An 18,651-nucleotide genomic window follows, 5' to 3' on the forward strand; every position below is an offset into this window, starting at 1 on the left:
CTCTCACAGACCTTCCAGCGCGGGCACTCTGACCCGTGTCTCGGAATTCGACCCTATGGTGGCGAAGTCCAGGCGCCGATACCGTTGAAAACAGCCCTGGTGATTTCGGTGTCAGCCAAAGGTTGCGAACTACCGTACCCACACCAAAAAAAAAACAAACAAAAACCCGGAACAAAATGAAAGAGGACAGCCTGATTTGTTTTTTATAGCAGGACAGAAATTTCAACAAGGTCAAAATAAAAAAGAAACAAAATGTTAACATTGTCATCAGTCAGCAACAATGTTGAAAAATGAGCAGCAGGAGCTTTTAAACCCTCCTCATCAGCCTTGAATTCTTAGCCAAGCATCTTTTGTCCTAACTCTGATGCTCCAGAAGTAAACAAAGACTTTTTTTCTCCATCTGTAAAAGGAAACCATGACAAAAATAACCTACTGGTAGGATAGTTTTGAGGCAGATACAATTATTTTGAGTTACTTTAGGGCAAACGAAAAGACAAATGGAGTCATTGCATCTTCCTGGCATGACGCGGGTTTCAGGAATAGTCTCACGTGACGGCTGTGTTTGGTAATGCTTCGGTTAAAAATAACTCGATTGCAGAAACTGCACCGGGATCAAGAAAATTAAAATAGTTTCCTTTGGCCATACTAAAAAAAGAGACATATTTCTCTCTGAAATGTCATGATTCACACCCAACCGTGAAATAAAAATGCACGTACAGCAGTGATCTTTCCTGTTTGTTGCTTCCTCCGTGGAAGCTAATTGAGGCAAACATCTGCATTCGGTTTGTCCTTTATTTTTGTGGATTCTTTTCTTATACAACAACGCAAAGCTTTGCCTGCCAGCCGTTGACTCAGGTGGTGACCGACGGATGGCTTTCAGTTTCCCCCTTCCTGGTGATGACAGAAATTAGTCTCTGATGAGCTGTTTACAATGTCATTCTTTAACCTTGGCTCAAGTGCACACCTTCTGAGGACCTAGACTCATGAGAGCTCCATGTCGTGGGGACCTCAGAGCTCCCATGGACTGGGTCTTCTGGGGGTCATGTGCTCCCTGCAGAAGCACCTAGAAAGTCCCCACCTGGCCTCTTTTGGATGCACACAGTGACAGAGCTGGTCACGTCAGGAGACAGCCCCATCTGCTTGGGACGATAGGCTTGCGCTCGCCGTGACGTCCTTGGTCACCCCATCTCTGTGCCCCACGGCCCAGCTGACACTGCGGGACGGGACTAGGAATGGACACATACCGTCCAGCGTACACACGTGCGGACTCGGGGGGTGAGTCCAGACCATGGGCTTCGGAGCCAGAGGCTGCCACGGGGCCCAGTTTTACCCCAGACAACCCCATCTCAGGGCCCCTGTTTCCGGCTCTAGGGTGGCGTGAGGATGACGCCTGAGCCAGCAGGCCCAGAACTCAGTCGGAACCGGCTACTGCCTTTCCTCATGGCCAGCAGCCTTCGCCTGGCCGAGTCTCTGGGCACCAAGCCTGTGTGGGCACTTGTGTGCGTGCTTCTGGAGAACGGTGCCCCCTCGGGGAATAGTCCGGGGGAGCCATGGAGGTCAGGGGAGGAACTAGCCAAGGTGCGGTTTGGGAAAGGTCCAGCCTCAGCCTGATGCTGCAGGGGGTCAGGCGGCTGCGTCACACGACAGGCTGTCCCGTCGGAGGCGAGAGAGCGGGCTGTCCTTGGTCACAGACCCTGAGGGGTGGGTGACACTCCCAGGCACCTGCAAGCCCGGCTGCTTCCAAGTAGCTTCAGGGACACGCGTGTGAGAAGATGCAGGGTGAGCAGTGAGCTGAAGCCCCATCGGCCCCGGGGTGGGGTCTGCCGGTCAGCTTGGCACGAGGGGCCTGGGGATCTGCCTGGGACACCAGCAGTGTCCTGGGACACCTGCAGGACAGGCCTGCAGGGCTGGGAGCCAGCCACGGGTGGAGATGGTGACCCCCTGGCATGCCCACAAGAGCAGCCGAGGCTCGGGCTGGGGCACGACCCCTCTGGGCCCTCTCTCTAGACCCCCAGCTCCCGGGGCTTGAGCACCGAGTCTTCGTGGATGAAGGGAAACCACTTTTCGGGAGGCGGAGTGCATGTCTCCTGTGAACCTGCTGTTACTTACTCAGCCCGAGCCAGAGGCCGAGAGCACGTCAGTGAGCCAAACACAGTCACCGTCTGCGAAGAAGCTGTCCTTACGGCTATGGAGAGAACAGACAGTCCTGCGGTCAGTGCAGAATGAAAATAGTGACGTGTCCCAAGGCGGGACGTCAGGAGGCTGTGAACACACTAGCGGGGACCCCTCATTCCCGTGCTGGAAGTGGTGGGGGAGCAGGGTGAAGCCCCTTGAGGAAGTGATGTTCACACTGGGATGGAGGCTGTGGATAGGGGTCAGCCATGGGCAGGGCCTGGGAGTGTCAAGCACTTTCCCAGCTGCAAGGCCGGCATGTGCAAAGGCCCTGTGGCAAGGAGACATTTTTCAGTCTGGGAAGGTGACTAGGACCGTGGCGTGTGATGAGGGGGAGGTTGGGCCGGTGGCAGCCACGGGGGAGCACAGTGCTTCTAGAATTTACTAAGAGCACAAAGAGCAACCCCTGGAAGGGTGCACAGAGGCTTCCCGGATGCAGGGGAGGAGATCATTATGCTGTGGTTTTGGAACCCAAGAAGAAAGGGAATGAGCGTCTGCATACTACATGAAGTGCCGTGTGACGGAACTTCGCACGTGCTTCTTACTCAATCCATCGTGGCCATTACTTAGTTACCTACATACGGAGATCTGGTTGTCCCAGCACCTTCGCTGAAAACACTGTCCTTCCTCCAGTGGGGGAGGGCCATGATCCTTCGCCAAAAATCAGTTCTCTGTGCGTTGGGGGGGCAGTCTGCTTCTAGACTCCATGCCGGCCCGTCGACCTCCCTCTGCTCGCACGCCGGTTCTGTGCGGTCTTGATTCCTGCCGCTGCGTCCTGAAATCAGGCTGCGTTCGTCTCCCTGCGTTATTCCTCTTTTCCAGCATAATTTTGGCCCCTGCGGGGTCTTTGCCTTTATTTCCACGTGAATTACATGGCCCGCTTGCCTGGCCGTGCGGAGAAGCCCGACGGGGACTTGTCTGGGAGGCATCAGATCTACAGATCCGTCTGGCGAGAACCGGCACCATCTTGAGCCCTGTGACCGCGAGCTCTGTGCCCCGTCCATTTACTTGTCTTTCATTTCATGGACGTTATTTTGTTATTGTCCGGGTACGGGCCGCGGACAGATTTATCTCTAAGTATTTTGTACCTTTTGTGCCCACGTCGATGGGGGTTTCGGTTTCAGTTTCAAATTGCTCAGTGATAGGACACGGAAATAGAACTTTTCTTGCCTGATTGCACCGTTTTAGACCTTTATCACACGTAGAACATGAGGCAGAATGGACGTGGGCAGAGTGGACGGCTTTGTTCCCCGATTGCACAAAGAACTCGGCCTTTCCTCATTCCTTCCTGCGCCTGCACAAGTTCTCCTGCTTGTCCTTGATCAGCTGGAGCAAGTTCCTCCTGCTCCAAGTTTGCTGAGTGTTTTATGAAGAATGGGTGTTGGGTTTTGTCCAATCCCTCGGTGACATCGAGCGTGATGACGGTCTGGTTTTTCCTTCTTAGTTTGTTCCCGGGGTGAGTTTCATTGTTTGGTGTTTTGGAGTGAAGCCCGTTTTTCATTCCTGAGTCAAACCGTGCTGGGGTAACGACGTATGACACTTTGTAGGTGGTGGGGTTTGACCTGCTAACATTTTGTGTGCGGATTCTTGTCGCGGGCTCGTGCAGGATGTGGGCCTTTCTCTGCTGTCCGGAACACACTCACTGGCGTTGGCTCATGTGGGAAACTCGGGGTCATCCTCGTGTCCCTCCTTCTGGGCAAAATACCCCTTTTATCCGGCTGGTTTAGGTTTTTCTTGCTGTAAGCGGTGTTGAACAGTCGGGTTATGGTTTGCCTGAGGATGGCTTCCTTATGTTTATCGTACTTGGTGTTCATTTAGTTTTCTTAATCTTTGGGCTTATGGTTTTCATCATGTTTATAAGAAATATCAGCTTTCCATTCTTCGGATGTTTCTCCTGTTATCTTTCCCCGCTGCTTCTGGGGCTCCAGTTCCAAGTACCTGAGACCGAGGCGGCCGTCCTGCAGCTCACAGATGCTCTTGTGATCGTTTCAAATCCCTTTTTATCTGTGTATATTTCAATTTAAATAGTTCTTTTCCCCGTGTTCAAGTTCACGCATCCTTTTTTCCGACATTACCTCCCCGGCCCTTTCTCCATCCTGTGTGTTTTCCGTCTGAGACTGGGCCGTCTCCAGCGGCAGGATTTCCATGCTGTCCTCACCTTTCTCATCCTTCCGCTGATGCCTTCCTTGGCCTTGGGGCGGGGGGCTCCCTGTGTGCACCTCCCTCGCCGGTTCCCCCGGCCACCCTAGCTCCCCAGTCCCTGGGGGGTGTGCCCCCGCCTGACCCGCTCAGACTGGGCCGTCTGCCTGGGCTGCGGCCGGACGTCCCCTCCAGCAACATCACATCGTTCGGGTTTCAAATCTGAAATCCTGTTTTTCACCTAAAAGCAATCTTTCTCGGTTTCAGGTAATTTTCTTTTTATCCACGGAAGATGCCCTCCACGTCGCCGAGACTGGGTATTTCCATATTGCCTGCTTCGTTGTGTTTCATGGGGGGGCGGGTGTTGCTGTGATTTCTTAATTCCTCAGATCGCTTTCTTGTTAGATCCCGAATCTTCTCACACATCCGTCCGGCTTCCTTCTCCCTTACCTTCTTATTCATCCTCTGTCCCTGACGTGTGTTAGGAGTTGAAATGGTCATGCTCAGCGTGGATTTCTTGGAAACTTCACTTTTCTACCTTGGAGCCCAGGTGCTGGGGGCAGGGGGAGGTAGGAGGCTGCGGCGGCCCGGGGGGGCGGGGGCCTCGGCGCCGTCACTGGAACGCTGCCCCTCAGAGGTGGCCATCGTCCTCTTCATGGGGCAGGTTGGCCGCTGGAAGTCAAGCTGACAAGACAGCTCTGCCCCGGGCTTCTCTGTCCAGACCCTGGGACACTTCTCTGCTTCTGGGCCCCCTGGTCTCTTCCCTGCTTGTAGGTTTGGAGGCTTCTGCGGGGGGACCCTCTGCTTCTCCCAGGCAGCCCCTTTGTATTTCTTATCCCACGGGGCTGCCCATGTTCACCCCACCCTCCTACCTGCCCCGTTCCTCGAAAACAAACCCTTCCTTGCTTCCCATCTCTTCAGGGCCCTCGACCCTGTTTTTGTGCATGGAGGCAGATTTTTGTTGCTATTTTTGTATTTTTGGATCATTTCATTAGCAGTTTGCTAGGGAGGCCAGGCTTGGCCTGAAACTGCCTTCTGGAAGGACACGTTGGCCCCGGCTCCTCCCACACGCCAGGCGGCCAGAGAAGGAGAGGAGGGTTAATCATTTACCGGCAAAATGAAAGCCCTCAGGCCTGCGTTTCTGGCATTTTTGCAGCATGACGCCCGGAGAGGAATGTATTTTTTTTCAAGCACACCCCAGCATATCCTAAACAAGATGAAGCGTTTGTACTTCTGCCTGCAGATGAAATAACAGACGAGGTGCTGGCTGTGGGGGGTGGAGGCTGGGGGGTGACAGAGGGGAGGGAGGGAGGGGTGAGGACACCGGACCGCTGGGGGATGGGGGGGCCAGTTTGTGACACAGGTCAGAGCCCCCCCCCCCCCCGGTCGTCCTGCCTGGACTATGCGCCCCGGGAGAAAGGTGGCGAGCTGTACACTTTCCAGGGGGCCCTGCTAGCTGGGTTGTTGGTGGCAAGGTGCTGGAGCCCGTCACCGGCTGTGGAGCTCTGCTTCTTGGTGTGGATATGCTCCAGAGCTCATCCTGGCCTTGTGACTGTGGGACACGGTTGTCTCTGCGATGTTCCGTGCAGACCTGCCTGGCTCGGGTGTCCTTGGTGCCGTCCCTAGAGGGCAGAGTGGCTCTGAGGAAGGACCCACCAGAAATCAGGCTGCTTGGCAAAAAGGCTGTCAGTGGGGCCTGTTGGTGGCCGTGCTCAGTCCCCGTCACCAGCCCTAATCACAGGTCCCTTTGTTTTGTGCTGCTCCATGGCCAGAGCCTGGAGTCCAAACCCGGAGGAGGGATGGTCCCCTGCAGGACCGTCCCTGCTCTCCGGAATCGTCTCCCTCTCGGGGCTGGCCGAGCGCAGCGTCCGCTCAAGGACCGCGACCACGGTCGTGCGTGGTCATGGCTTCCAACACCGTCTGCTGCAGATGGGCAGGGACTCGGTCCCCGCGGCTGGGCCTCTCTCCGCCGTGCTCTCAGAGACGGGCAGCGTTCAATATTAATGCTAGCCTTACAAGTGTTTGCTTCTAAATCTGAATTATTGATAGCCTCACATTTAAAACACCAATCACACGCATTTCCCCAGACGGTGCTAAGCCGGTGAGAAGTTTTGCTTTTGCCGTATGGCATGGCCTTTGAGAAGCACAGTCGAAATTTACTGCCACCAACGCGCAGGGACGGGTGGGGCTTTCGGAAGCACATTTGCTGAACTTCTACAGGGCCCTGCTTTCCCGCCTCTGGCTCAGTGACAGGCAGCCTCAGGCCCGGCTCCCCTGGGGGCTTCTGCCAGCCCAGCTCCGGTCACCAGCCCCTCTCCCACCGAGCTCCAGCTGGACGGGACTTGGCCCCATTCTCAGACCCCCGCCCCCCCAAGCTTCCCCGTACCCTCTTGTGACGCTATTGTTCTGGAAGAATCCATTGCTCTGTGGGGCAATTTCCACCCCAGCGTGGTGGGGCTGTCTTTTATAGTTCCATTTCTGCCAGACTTCACCCCCTCCCTACCCCCGATGCCCTCCCAGCCCGAGTGGCACGTCCCTGTGCCATGGGAGAAGCGCGCCCGCGTGTGGTCTGGGAGGCTAGAGTGTGGCGCGGCCGGCGAGGCGAGCTGGGTGAGGAAGCTTCCCTCAGTCGCTGCTGCGAAACCACTTGTCCTTACAAAACCCCTTGCAGATGCCAGTGCCAGCGTCCCTGGTGGGTAAAAGGTTGTGGGCTGGCCAGTGGGACACACACATACCCTGCCATTCACCCCCCCTGCCCGGGAGCCTAGATTCCACCCCCCCCCCACACACACACACAAATATACTGGGCCAGCCACCTGCCTGTCTTCCAGGACTGTGAACTCCATGATCCCGGCCGGCCACGGGCCGAGCATCTTCCTGGGTCCTGGGTCCCTCCCTGTTGGGGGTCACGGCAGCCAGTATCTTCACAGGCTCTTCTGGGGTCCCCCTCCTGGGTGTTCAGCCCAGCGTGCGTCTAGGCTCTGCTGGGACAGGATCTTACTGAGCTAATTAAAGCCTCAAGTCAGTTGACCTTAAAAAATGGAGATCATCCAAGTAGGTTTGACCTAGTCGGTTGAGCCATTATAAAGAGCAAAGGATTGTATCTGATTGGTGACAGACGGAAAGGCAGAGAGTCCAGGCCCAAGGAGGACTCTGCGTACCACTGCTGGCTTTGACAGTGGAGGGGGCTGCGAGCCGATGTGTGTGGGAAGCCTCCTGGGAGGGACCCCCTCTTGATGCCCAGCGAGGAATGGGGCCCCTCAGGCCAGCCACTGCAGGGAACTGGCTCTGCCGGGAGCTCAGATGAGCCTGGAGACAGGTTCCTGCCCAGAACCTCCAGAAAGGAGCCCAGCCCAGCCACCGCCTCGGTTTTGGCCTCAGGGGCGCCGAGCAGAGACCTCAGTCAAGCCCACCCGGGACTTGGACCCAACGAACTGTGAGCTAATAGACGGGGGTTGTTTTATGCATCTGGGTTTGTGGGAACCTGCCACGTGGCAGTAGAGACAGGGACGGCTCCCACTCTGGGGCCGCGGGGGTTCCCAAAGGCATAGACAGGGCCCCTGCTCCCCCCCTCGAGAAGCTCTCGGCCCGTCCTCTCCATGAGGTGACTGGGTGTGGATCTGGACGAGCAGAGCGAGGTCACCAGGACGACGAAGGGTGTTTTCTTGAAGAGGGAAGCGTGAGGCAGAAGGGCTTTCCTTCCAGAACAAGAACTTGAAGAGGGACAGGGAAGGAGAGCCCTTTCCAGGACGTCTCATCTTGTGGCCTCCCCTTCGGGTTCATCTCCAAGTGCGTGCGACCAGCTGTGGCCACGGATCCGAGTCCTGCGACGCTCCTGGTGCCGTCAGCCCCGCGCGCTTGAAGCCAGGGTGGGCTGAGGGGCAGCCGCCGCTCCCCGCGGGGCCGAGGGTTTCCTGAGACGGGGGCTTTTCTCTGACCTGAGCGTTAGCTCCCCCTTACCGACCTGCGAGGGGCCCTTAGTGACACTGTCGGGCGGAACCCGGGACTGCGTTCCTGTCACCGTTTCTTCCCAGGGACTGTTAGGGGACGGTCCCTGCTGCTGACCACGGGACGAGGGGCACATCCGTCTAGGAGCCGAGGAGCCTGAGTGCCGGCCGGGAGGGCGAGGTGGCCTGGAATCCCGCTGTTTGTGAAGCATCTGGGGGCGGGACCCACGTCTCATTCCGCTGTCGTCTTGTAAAGAGGGATCATAGCTATGCCATCCCTCATCCGAACCTGAGCACTGCGGGAGTGGAGAGACTCTCTAATAACTCTGCTGGGCCAGCAGCAAAGCCAGGACGGCCCTGGACCATGCCTGCCCTGAGGGGTGCTGCCCTCCCCTAACTCTAGCCCCCCGTGGATGCAGACCCCCGCCCGGGAGTCACCTGGGGACGACTGAGATGGGTTCGCACAACCTGACGGTGTCTACAGAAACCAGAGAAAACCCCGAGAAAGCAGTAGACACACACAGAAGGATTGAAGAAGGAAAGTACTGTCGGGTTTTCCCGGTCGGGGTGTGTGATGCTGAAGCAGATGGAGGTCACCATCCACGCCACGGTGACCTCCTGTTCCCCCTGCACCCGGCTGCTGCCGTCTGGTGGCCATGATCCCGCTTTGTGCCGTTGGGGGGACGGTTCTTGAGCGTCAGGGCAGTGAGGAGCTCGGACTCTCACGTGCCCATGGGGAGGCCGGCCTTGGCAGACTTGTTCGGGGTCTGTGGGCTTCCGTCTGCTTCAGGAACGCAGCACCGCGGGGTCTAGCCAGGACAGGGCGTCGTTCGCCGGGAATTTAAAACAACCCCGAAGCCCACGCCACGTTCATCCAAAGCCGGAGCCAGCAGGTGTGTTTCGTCAGGGCCCAGCTTGCTTCTTAGCACGGCCACGAGCGGCAGTTCTTGGTAGATGGGGCTCCACGGTGCCTGCCCTCAGGCCTCTCGCAGCGCCTCCTCCCCGCCTCATGCTGGCACGTCCCCTAACCTGCTTCCTGCCCTGGGATGTGAGTCCCACCGAGAAATCATCTGTTGATTGCGCGCTAAAGACTTTTTTCTTTTTAATTTAAGTTCAGCTAATCGACGTGTAGCGTATTGTTGGTTTCGGAGGGCGAGGTCCGTGCTCCCTCCGTCTCCTGTGACACTCCACGCTCCTGCCATCCTGTGCCACCCTTGGTGCCCGTCGCCTGCCTGCCCCAGGCTGGTCACACGAGTCACACACAGGGGGTGTCGCGTGACAGCTGGGCCTCCGTGAGGTCCACAGGAAGGGCCCACCCCACTCCTCTGCTGTCCGAGTCCCGGGATGCCTGCATCCGTCTGCACTGCTCGGGAGGAAGTGACGGGCGCTAACGTGGAGTTAACGTGTGTAGGAATAGGGGGTTGTTGGCACCAGAGGTTTGCACACCGTGGTGGCCGTCTTCACCTGTGGATGCCATCGTGGCTTTCGTGGAGTCGGTGTCTCTGTCCTAGACCCGGTTCTCCGTGAAGCTGGAGTCGCTGCTGCGAAACAGCGAGACTCACGGTCCTACGGCAGCGCAAGAGGGGAAGTGGGGGTGGCCACGGTCTGCCTGTGCAGGACTCGGATAGGCTGGACCCTTTCCTAGTTGGGGACCCGTCACTATGGCCCAAGGAGCAATGAGGTACTGCGATTGGCCCAGCTTGTGTCAGGTGCCTGGCCTCCACCAGTCACTGTAGCCGGGCAGGTGGGCTCCTGTAAGACGACGGCAAACCCTTTCCCGAGGGTCCTAGTGAAGGACCCGCGCGAGAGCGCTGAGATGCAGGAGCTCTGCGACAACCCCCACCCAGAGCCCTTCTGCTGTGGGAAGAAACAGTTTGGCCACGACCTGGGAACTGGTGTCCTCAGGGGGGACACCGGTCCTCAGGAGCGGGAGGCTCCCTCGGTGCCACTCCGTTCTGGGGTCCACTCCCGAGGGGCTCCACATGCTCAGCCTGGACTCCTGTGGGGGGCGCATCGGGGCCAGTGTGCACAGCTGCCCGGGCCACTGGGGTCAGCCCCCGAGAACAAGCGCACGTTGTCACCAGGCCAGCAGCCCGAGCCCCCTCCAGCCTCTGGGCCCCCGTTCAGGGAACACACGTCTTTGGAGCGACATCAAAGAGGGTCCGTCCTGGGGCCATCGCTCTGCTTCTGTCGCTGGTCACGTCCTTTTGTTTTCCTCCTTCGCGGCCTTGTTTTCTTCTTCTTTTGAAACCGAGATGAGAGGTTTCCAGTTTTCTCAAGGATTCCTCCGATGAACTCATTCTGGTTTCTGCTTGTGCTCCTGCCGCGGCCTGCGGGGCCGCGTTATGAAGCTGGGAGCCTTCCTTCGTGATCTTGTCCAACACAAACTTAGGGTCCTCCTTTTTTTTAAAAAGTTACCGCTGATGTAAATAATCCAAAAATCTGCGTACTGAAAACAATGGCGGAAGGGCCCGTTGCCTGCAGAGAAAGGTGCCCTGTGCTGGGGACCTGGGAGTGTTCTTCCAAAGCCGGAGTCAGCAGCTGTGTTTGGTCAGGGGCCGGGGAGCTGAGATGCTCGACCCCGAGTCCATCATCCACTTTCACAAGGACTTTGCCCGACCATTGTAGCACGAAAGCAGCCGGAGACAATAACTAAACCTGCGCAAGTCTGTGGCCAAGTTCCAGTAAATACTTAAGTAACAGAGTGAGCCCGGTTGGGGTCTGAAGTCACAGTCTGCCAGCTCCCGTTCTAAAGCATTTCATGCTTTCGACTTAGAAAAATTGTCCTTGTAACCCTTGAGATGTGTCATACTTGTCCCCATGTCGCAGAGTGGAGTCCAGGGCTCACCGCGGGCAGGCTGGGTGTTGGCGTTGACAGCCTGTCCTCGTGTGATGCCATAATTCCATTTTTGGGGAATCTAGTCTAAGAAGGTCTGGATATGGTGATTTTTCCCCACCCAGTTACTGACCATGGTGTTATTTGCCACGTGGAAAACCTGGGAATAACTTCATGTCCAATAGGAAACCATCTGAGCAAAACGGTGTCGTAGAGTCTTCCAGATAACGCCCTTGATCACCGTTTTGTGAGTTTCTGTTGTGACATAAGGAGGGAAAACATACACCGTGGCACCTTGGTTAATTGAAAGAAAAAACAGGCACACACAGAGATGTTCAGGAACGCCCAGATGTTAATACTGTTCTTCTCAAGGCAGAAAGTGTCTGGGGTGTTTACTGTATGTGTGTGTGTCTGTGTGTGTGTGTCTGTGTGATTTTCCCAAAGACCACTTTAGTTTTAGAATAGAAGCACTTTAATGGAGAAGTAAGTAGTTCTTCAACCTTTTCACCTGACACAGGCAAAAACCTTCCAGAATGTTCTCTTCACTCAGAGGAGCTGGAGGCCAGGGCTAGGCCAGCTGCAGGGGAGCCTCCCTCCCTGTGGCTCTCCAGTCCGGGGCGCCGCCCTCATCTTGGGGCTCACAGAGCTGCTGCCTGGAGCCACCGACTGCTTCTCATATTCGTGCGGGCAGCCGGTGGGGCGTCTGTGTGTCCGTCTTCGGCGCCGCACGTGACCGTCAGCGCAGGTCCTGTCTTGCAGCTGAGAGAACGGGGCGCCGCCGGCCCTTCCCCCAGACCCACTTGCGCCGGGGCTGCGCCTCCGTCCTGGCTGCCGCTTCTTTCTGGAATCGGATACCTCAGGTGTGGGCCCTGCCGTTCACTCGCCGATGGTCCCCCTTCATGTACCAACCCGGGGAAGCATCAGCTTCCGCCGAGGCTGTGCGGGAAGCTGGCTGGGGCGTCTGGGCCGGAGCTGGCTGCCGGGTCCCTGGGCGCTGCTGGCGCCGAGGACAGATCCACACCGGAGGGAAGCTCAGTACTTCCGCACGGACGGAAGCCAATTGGGGTTGAGGGTTCTGACGCTGGAAGCAGGGACCAGAGTGGGGGCACGGCCGGTGTGCTCGACCACAAGATCTCGGACAGCGCAGTTGTAGATGCCTCACGCTCCACAACATCGTGCCAGGAGAGGCGCCGCCATGGAGGAGGGCGAGCCCTGAGTGGGGATGCTGGGGGCCTCCATGGGGGTGCTGGGACCGAGTCCAATGATGGCAGCTCTGGAAGGGAAGAGAAAGCCGGGGGACAAGCTGGCGTCCGACGCGGAGGAAGAGTCACCCGCGGGAGGGACGACCGAGAAGCAGCAGGTGCACAGGGCGGACGCAGGGGCTGAGGAGCTGCGGGTCGTACGCCAGGAGCGCCCTGTGGAGGGCCTCTGGGGCCGGAGGGAGGTGCAGACCCGCCTCGGACCACAGGCCGTCTGGGCTGTGGGAGCGCACGTCTGCCTTCCCTCTGGGGGACACGCAGCCTGGAAGCGGTTGGTCTGGCTGGTCTGCTGACTTGGGGTTCAGGGAACTTCTCAAAGAAGCCAAGGGTGTGGGGGTTTGTTTGCTGCAGAGGGACATTCCAGAGGGCACCCTGTAGGAGAGAGGGAGGGGGGAAGCAGGAGTCATGGGGAGGATGCGGCGACGAGAGATGGCCGCGGGGGTGGGCATTCAGCACCCGCCGAGGGGAGTGGGCTGGGGTGGGTGCTGGGGCCACCTCGGGGCAGCACTGCAGAGTGAGTCCTCCGACCCGCGGATGCGGCTGGACGCTGGAAGGAGTCGGCCTTGGCCCGGACTGATTGTGCTTTGAGGGACCCACTGAGACGAGCCCTGGGAATGCAGCCCCGTGGTTCTAAGCTGACCTGAGGGTTCTGTGGGCCAGGAGAGAAGACTGGAAGCCACGCACAGAGCAGCCTCTTCTCCGTGTTCCCTTCCTACTGGGGAGCCCCCTGGCAGCCTATTGCTGGGGGGACAGAGTGATTCCTGGTTCCCTTTCCCGGGACTCACTGCCCAGAGTTGGGGGGCGGCCCCTTGCCTCCATATGTCTACACTGCTTTCAGGTCAAAAGCCCTGTTTCCCAGACCTTTCAGGAGCACGTCCGTAGTATAAAGCTAAGCATGCTTCCCCCCACGGAGCCCGGAAAGGGGCTCCTGTGCCCGAGGAAACTGGAGAAGCACCAGAGAAACAAACGTGCGGCCGTCGTCTCTCGGGGTCCTGACAGCAGATCATGGAAATGTGTTTTCTCATTTCCTCGTGTTCCACGGCTCATGTGTCCCCCAGCTGCGATTTATTTTCAGAGCAGACTCCGGAGTTTGACAGTCAGGCTGGCCTGCTTCGCAGCTGAAACCCTTTGCCGTTTGGTAGATGATAAAGCGAGTGAGAGTTTACCCGGGAGCAGCTCCAAGGGGCCGGCGTCTGCGAGCGAGACAGACAGACAGGTGTCAGCCCTGGGGCGGCCGCCCGCCCAGACCCGGACCCCCGCCTGGGGCCCCACACAGGCAGCGCCAAGCTCTCGCAGACGGTGGGGCGGGCCTCTGCTCGGGGCTGAGTTCTGGTGGACGTGTCCTGCCTGGACGTGTTTGGGCTGCTGTGGGTCCGGCCGTGTGCCCTGCGGCCTCCCTGCTACTGTGGGTGCTGGGTGGGGGAGCCCACGAGGGGTCTGGTTCCTGCCCACTGTGCCGTGTCTGGAATGTCCGACGGACACACGGGAGGTTCCGAGAAAGGTCCTGCCGGAGGTGCTGTCTTGGTGTCCTCAGCCCTGAGGCCCGGGGAGAGTGGGACAGAAGGCCCAGGCTCTGGAGTGCCACCAGCAATGGAGAGACAGGAGAGGTTTGGGATGAGAAGGGTCCAGGAAAGAGGGACTGGTTGAGGACAGGAACCAAGTGGAGAGGGACTGCTTAATGTCTGTTCAGTTTGCCTGCACACAGCGCCCCGGTGACCGGACTAGAGCTGCCCACGGGCTGGCCGTGAGTGGACAGAGCACAGGGAGCAAGAGAAGGAGCCTCAGGGTCAAAGAAGGATTTGTTTGCCCCCTACCCCAATGAGCGACAGGGATCTGACGTGTTTGAATAGTGGAGGGGCCTGGTGGGAGGGTCTGGGGGACGGAGCAAGGCCCAGGCTCTCGGCTCTCGGCTGGACTCTCAGGGAGGAGATGCGGCGTTTCCTCTGTGGTGGGAGCGAGGTGGGGGGTGGTGCGGGTCAGTTTGTTTTGATGTAGAAACAGAAATAGAAGTAAAAACCCATTGATACTCACGTTACTTAATGCCAGTTTTGTCGCAAAGTCCTTTCCTGGGGCGCACACAGGTCAGTTCAGCCCCGTGCACTGGGCCAGGAACTGTCCACGGTGCTAGGACACAGTTTTCCACTCAGTCAGTACCTTCCTGCTGACTTCGGAGTCAAGGTCATGGTAAACGGGCGAGCGGGCACGTCGGTCTGGTGCAGCGTGGCAAGTGGGGGTGGGGGGTGTCTGTTTCCTCCCACACACATGACGGTGCCTGGCTCACATTTGCACCCCCAGGGCCTCATGGGGTGCCTGGCTCTACAGAAACTCGTGATAAATACTGAGGGGGTGAGGGAGGGGCAACTGGATGGGGGTGGGGAAGCTCCACCTGCAGAACCCAGAGGAGGCCTCCCAGGGGCCGTGACAGGCAAGCGGGTCCCGTAGGAGTTCGCCAGGTGCCCCTCACGTGGAACAGGGTGTGGACTTGGGGCAGAAAGCACGTGCCTGCACACGTGCGAGCAGGAGGCCCTCGCGGGGCGGGCATGCTGGCCGGGTCTGGAGTCGCGCACACCCTGTCCAGGGGCCACTGGCCACGGGCGCTCACGGAGCACCCGGGACGGGGGCATTGGAAAGGAGACATGCCCTGTGTGCGCGAGGCACACCAACATCAAAGTCTCAGGGAGCGAAACAGAACGCAAAGTACCCCGAGGGGCTTCACGCGCCAAAACAGTAATACGCCAGGTGTATCGTTGCAAACGGCGCCTCTGTTTCTTCCGACTCCTTAAACGCGGGCCTGCTGGGACACGGAGAGTTACACGGGCGGCTCCGACGTTTCTCTTGGCGGGGTACCCGGAAGTGGGGCGGAAACGAGTGGGAGGGGCCGGCAGCCTGGGAGAGCTTCCGTCAGTGCTGCAGCCGGGAACACAGGTGTGTCGCCCGATGCGTGTGGTCTACACAGCTGGCGGCTGCATGCGAGGCGGGACGCCGGAGGCTGGGAGCCCGTGAGCCTCAGCCGAGGGAGGGCAGGAGGAGGGAGGCGATGGAGAGACGGGGGGCGTGCAGGGGTGATGGAGGGAAGCACTCTCGCAGGGCATCCGGCCTTCCGACCTCGACTTCCCTGCGGACGGTGGTGCCTCGGGTAGGGGAGCAGCGGCTGGTGCTGGCCTTGACGTGCGGCTGGCGGTCTGGGCCTGGGGCGGAGGGATGGAGGGGTGGGTGCTGGGGGCGTGCGTGCAGGACTCTCAGTGTGCGGAGGCAGTCGTCCCTGGAGTGGATAAAGCTGGCAGGGGGCCCAGTGGGAGGAGAGACGGTGGGCCACTGAGGTCTCCGGGGCAGGAGCGGAGGAAGGGGGTGGAGACTGAGGAAGCGGGTGTGGTGCAGGTGATTTCGGCAAATGCTGTGCAGCGGAGCGGGGCGGCAGGTGGAGACGGTGTTCTGAAGAAGAGCCGCTTAGAATCGTACGGGTCCGGTGGCTCCCGTGTTCCCAGACGGAACGGTGGGCCTCCGGGAAACAACTCGCACAGCCCCGTTTGTACCCCTTTGCGGAGCATTTGGAGAAGCGCTCCGCCCCTCCGGCCCTCCGCCCCCACAACCCCATCAAAGGCCGAGGCTTACCCTGTGTTCCTCTCTCACTTAGGCCGGATCCTGGACCTGAAGACGGGGACGGTCAAGAAGGAGGGGCAGCAGTCTTCCATGAGGATGTGCATGGGCTCGCGGAGGTCCTTCATCTGCAGGATGAGGTCTGTGGGGGACCGGGGCGCTGTGGCTGGGGGGGGGGGTCCGCACCTCCTGTCCTGCCCCAGGCTTTGCTGCAGCCACAGGTCAGGGTCCGTCTGAGAGGCCCCCGTCCCTCGTCCCCGCGTCCACCGTATCTGACTTCCTGTGAGCTCTGCCTCTCCCGCGTTTGCGTCCCCCGGCCCCCAGGTCTCAACTTTCTACCGGTTCCTCAACCCGTCCAGCCTCCACATTTCTCACTGTAGCTTATGTAAGATCGATCAATTTTGTATGTTCTCTTATGTTTCCTGGGCTGAAGGATACTTTTTTTTAGAATTTAATTATGATCCTGCCGACTGACGTTCTTGGTGTAAGTATCTTGGCTCCGGGCGTGAGTGCCAGTTGCCCTGCAGAGAGGGGCTTTGAGTTAACCCTCCCACCTGCTGCGGGGGCGCCCGAGTGACTGCATCGGGGGTCATGAGAGAAGTTTCTGTCCCTGAAGAAGAAAGAACAAGGGTCTTGAGACTTCCCAGCCAGCTGAGACCACCCTGTGCCCCAGGCCATGTCGGGAGGGGCTGTGGGGTGGCTGACGGGGAGTCCACCTGGCCTGAGGGACTCTGGAGGCTCTGAAACCAGGCAGCCGTTCTCATTCATTCAGCTCCGCAGCACGTTTCCCTGCTGGCCTGCCTGTGCCAGGGGGCTGTCGAGGTGCCGGGGTTCAGCCCAGAATAAGGCGAATGAAATCCCCGATCCTGCAGAGCGTGACTTTAGTCAGGGACACAGAAGTGCCACATAGATGCTCAGACTGTGAGTGCTGCTGAGGAAAATAAAACAAATTGAAGGAGTAGGAAGGAGTGGGAGCTACTGGCTCGTGCCTTGGTTTTTAGGCAGGTGAGGAGAGGGCCTGTGGCCACCGTGACATTTTGAGTGGAGATCTGGGAATATCTGGGGAAAGAAAACACCAGGTAGAGGGAACAGCAAGTGCAAAGGCCCTGAGGCAGGGGTGTTCTTGGCCTGCTCAAGGGACAAAGGGGCTACTCTCCCATGAGCACAGTGAATGGGACGTGGTGACAGGAACACTAGCCCAGAAGGTCGGGATGTCAGGTCATCGTAAGGCATCAGCTTCTACTCTGAATGACACGAGAGAGTACAATGTTGGTACAACGCACAGGTGCCTGGGTTAGTGTGCACACCCATCCCCACGTGGCGGGCCTCCAGGACAGCACCCGCTGTGGACTTTCTGAGCTGCCACCCCTAGCTGTCCCCCGTGAAGGCCCTCCCTGGGAGCATCCCCGAGTAGCCTCCATGCCATAAGCACTGCCACGTCACGCCGGCTCAGGCAGCCCCCTCCCTGCCTTGGGCACTCCGGGGGGCAGAGTCCAGTGGCTTTTTGTGGTCCCAGCTCCACACGACCCGGATTCCCGTGAGGCGGGCGGCACTGCCGTCTGTTGAGCCCACGACCTTGTCCTCCAAAGCGGGGTTAGTTTGAGGACGAAGCCAAGAGCCCGGCCAGCTCGCCCAGGCGTTGGGGTCCTGGATCGACCCTACTGGGGGCACACATGTGCACGGGCCCCTGCCCCAGGCGGAGGACACGTGGACCCTTATCTTGGCCGTGTAACGTGGCCGACATCCAGAGCGTTAGCGGTCATGGAGCTGGGAACGGGGAGCCCACGTAAGGGGGGTAGATCAAGGAGTGACCCGCTCCTGGCCGCAGGGCAGACCTGGCTGTTCAGAGCCGGGGAGGGGCGGTGGAGGACAGAGGCAGGAGAGGCCCCCAGAGCAGCCTGGCCTCCTGGAAGGACCCTCGGAAAGGCGGTCCCGCCCTCTGTCCTCAGTCTGCCCTTTGCCATCAGCAGCCGTTGGACGGCCGGACAGCTGTGCAGGCAGTAGGGAGGGTCCCCGGATGGCAGCCCGAGCCCGAGATGTTTCTTGTCACCAGCGGGCCCCGTGCATGTGGAGCTGCTATCACTGCTGAGGCCTGAAACGACGTCCCCGCAGTCATCTCCCGCTTGTCCGCTTTCCTGAAAGCCCCCAGTGGCACAGACATGAGTCTGCAGCTCGGAGCGTGGCCAGGGTTCCCTAGAGTCTTTCTGTGCCTTTCTGTGTCTCCGGGCCGGGCCCCGATCAGTGCCCAGGGGGTCACACTGCCCTGGCCCTCAGGGACAGTCTAGGTTCCAGGGCACACGCAAGCCCACGTCGACACTCTGGAAGGGAACTGGCTGCTGGGCTCGCGGGTCCGTGTGTGACGTCACAGCAGCCCCACCTTTCTGACCTCGGCGCTCTAGGCTGTAGTAGCGTGCTGAGGCCTTTACTCATTCTGACTGTTTCTGGAATCACAGGTGTGGAAACGCTCCTCTGGACCACCTCCCTCTGAACAGAATCACCACCATGAGAAAAAGGTTCAGGTCAGTAGGCTTTTCTGACATGGGTCTGGGGCCGTGCCTGGAGAAAGCCTGAGTGCGCTGAGCCACGGGCAGCAGGACCCGGAGAGGGGCTGAGCACAGGGACGGGGTGGGGCACCTGCCTCGGGGCTGCGCGCGGGGGTAGCGGGGAGCTGGGTGCAGCTTCGCAGGAGGGACAGCAGGCT

At 59.1% G+C, this 18,651-nt stretch overlaps 1 protein-coding gene across 6 annotated transcripts in view; it reads left to right on the forward strand.

Annotated features, from left to right (window-relative positions):
* ARNT2 (aryl hydrocarbon receptor nuclear translocator 2) overlaps window positions 1-18,651 on the forward strand; it is a 141,525-nt gene that overhangs the window by 64,469 nt on the left and 58,405 nt on the right. For all 6 annotated transcript variants that reach the window (XM_045067138.1, XM_045067139.1, XM_045067137.1 and 3 more), the window contains exons 6-7: window positions 15,988-16,090; window positions 18,404-18,469. In XM_045067138.1, coding sequence (XP_044923073.1) covers window positions 15,988-16,090; window positions 18,404-18,469 — 169 coding nt within the window. The remainder of the gene's footprint in view (window positions 1-15,987; window positions 16,091-18,403; window positions 18,470-18,651) is intronic.

The sequence above is a fragment of the Mustela putorius genome, unplaced genomic scaffold (assembly GCF_011764305.1).
Source record: "Mustela putorius furo isolate JIRA1106 unplaced genomic scaffold, ASM1176430v1.1 tig00003875_pilon_pilon_pilon, whole genome shotgun sequence".
Taxonomy (NCBI): Eukaryota; Metazoa; Chordata; class Mammalia; order Carnivora; family Mustelidae; genus Mustela; species Mustela putorius.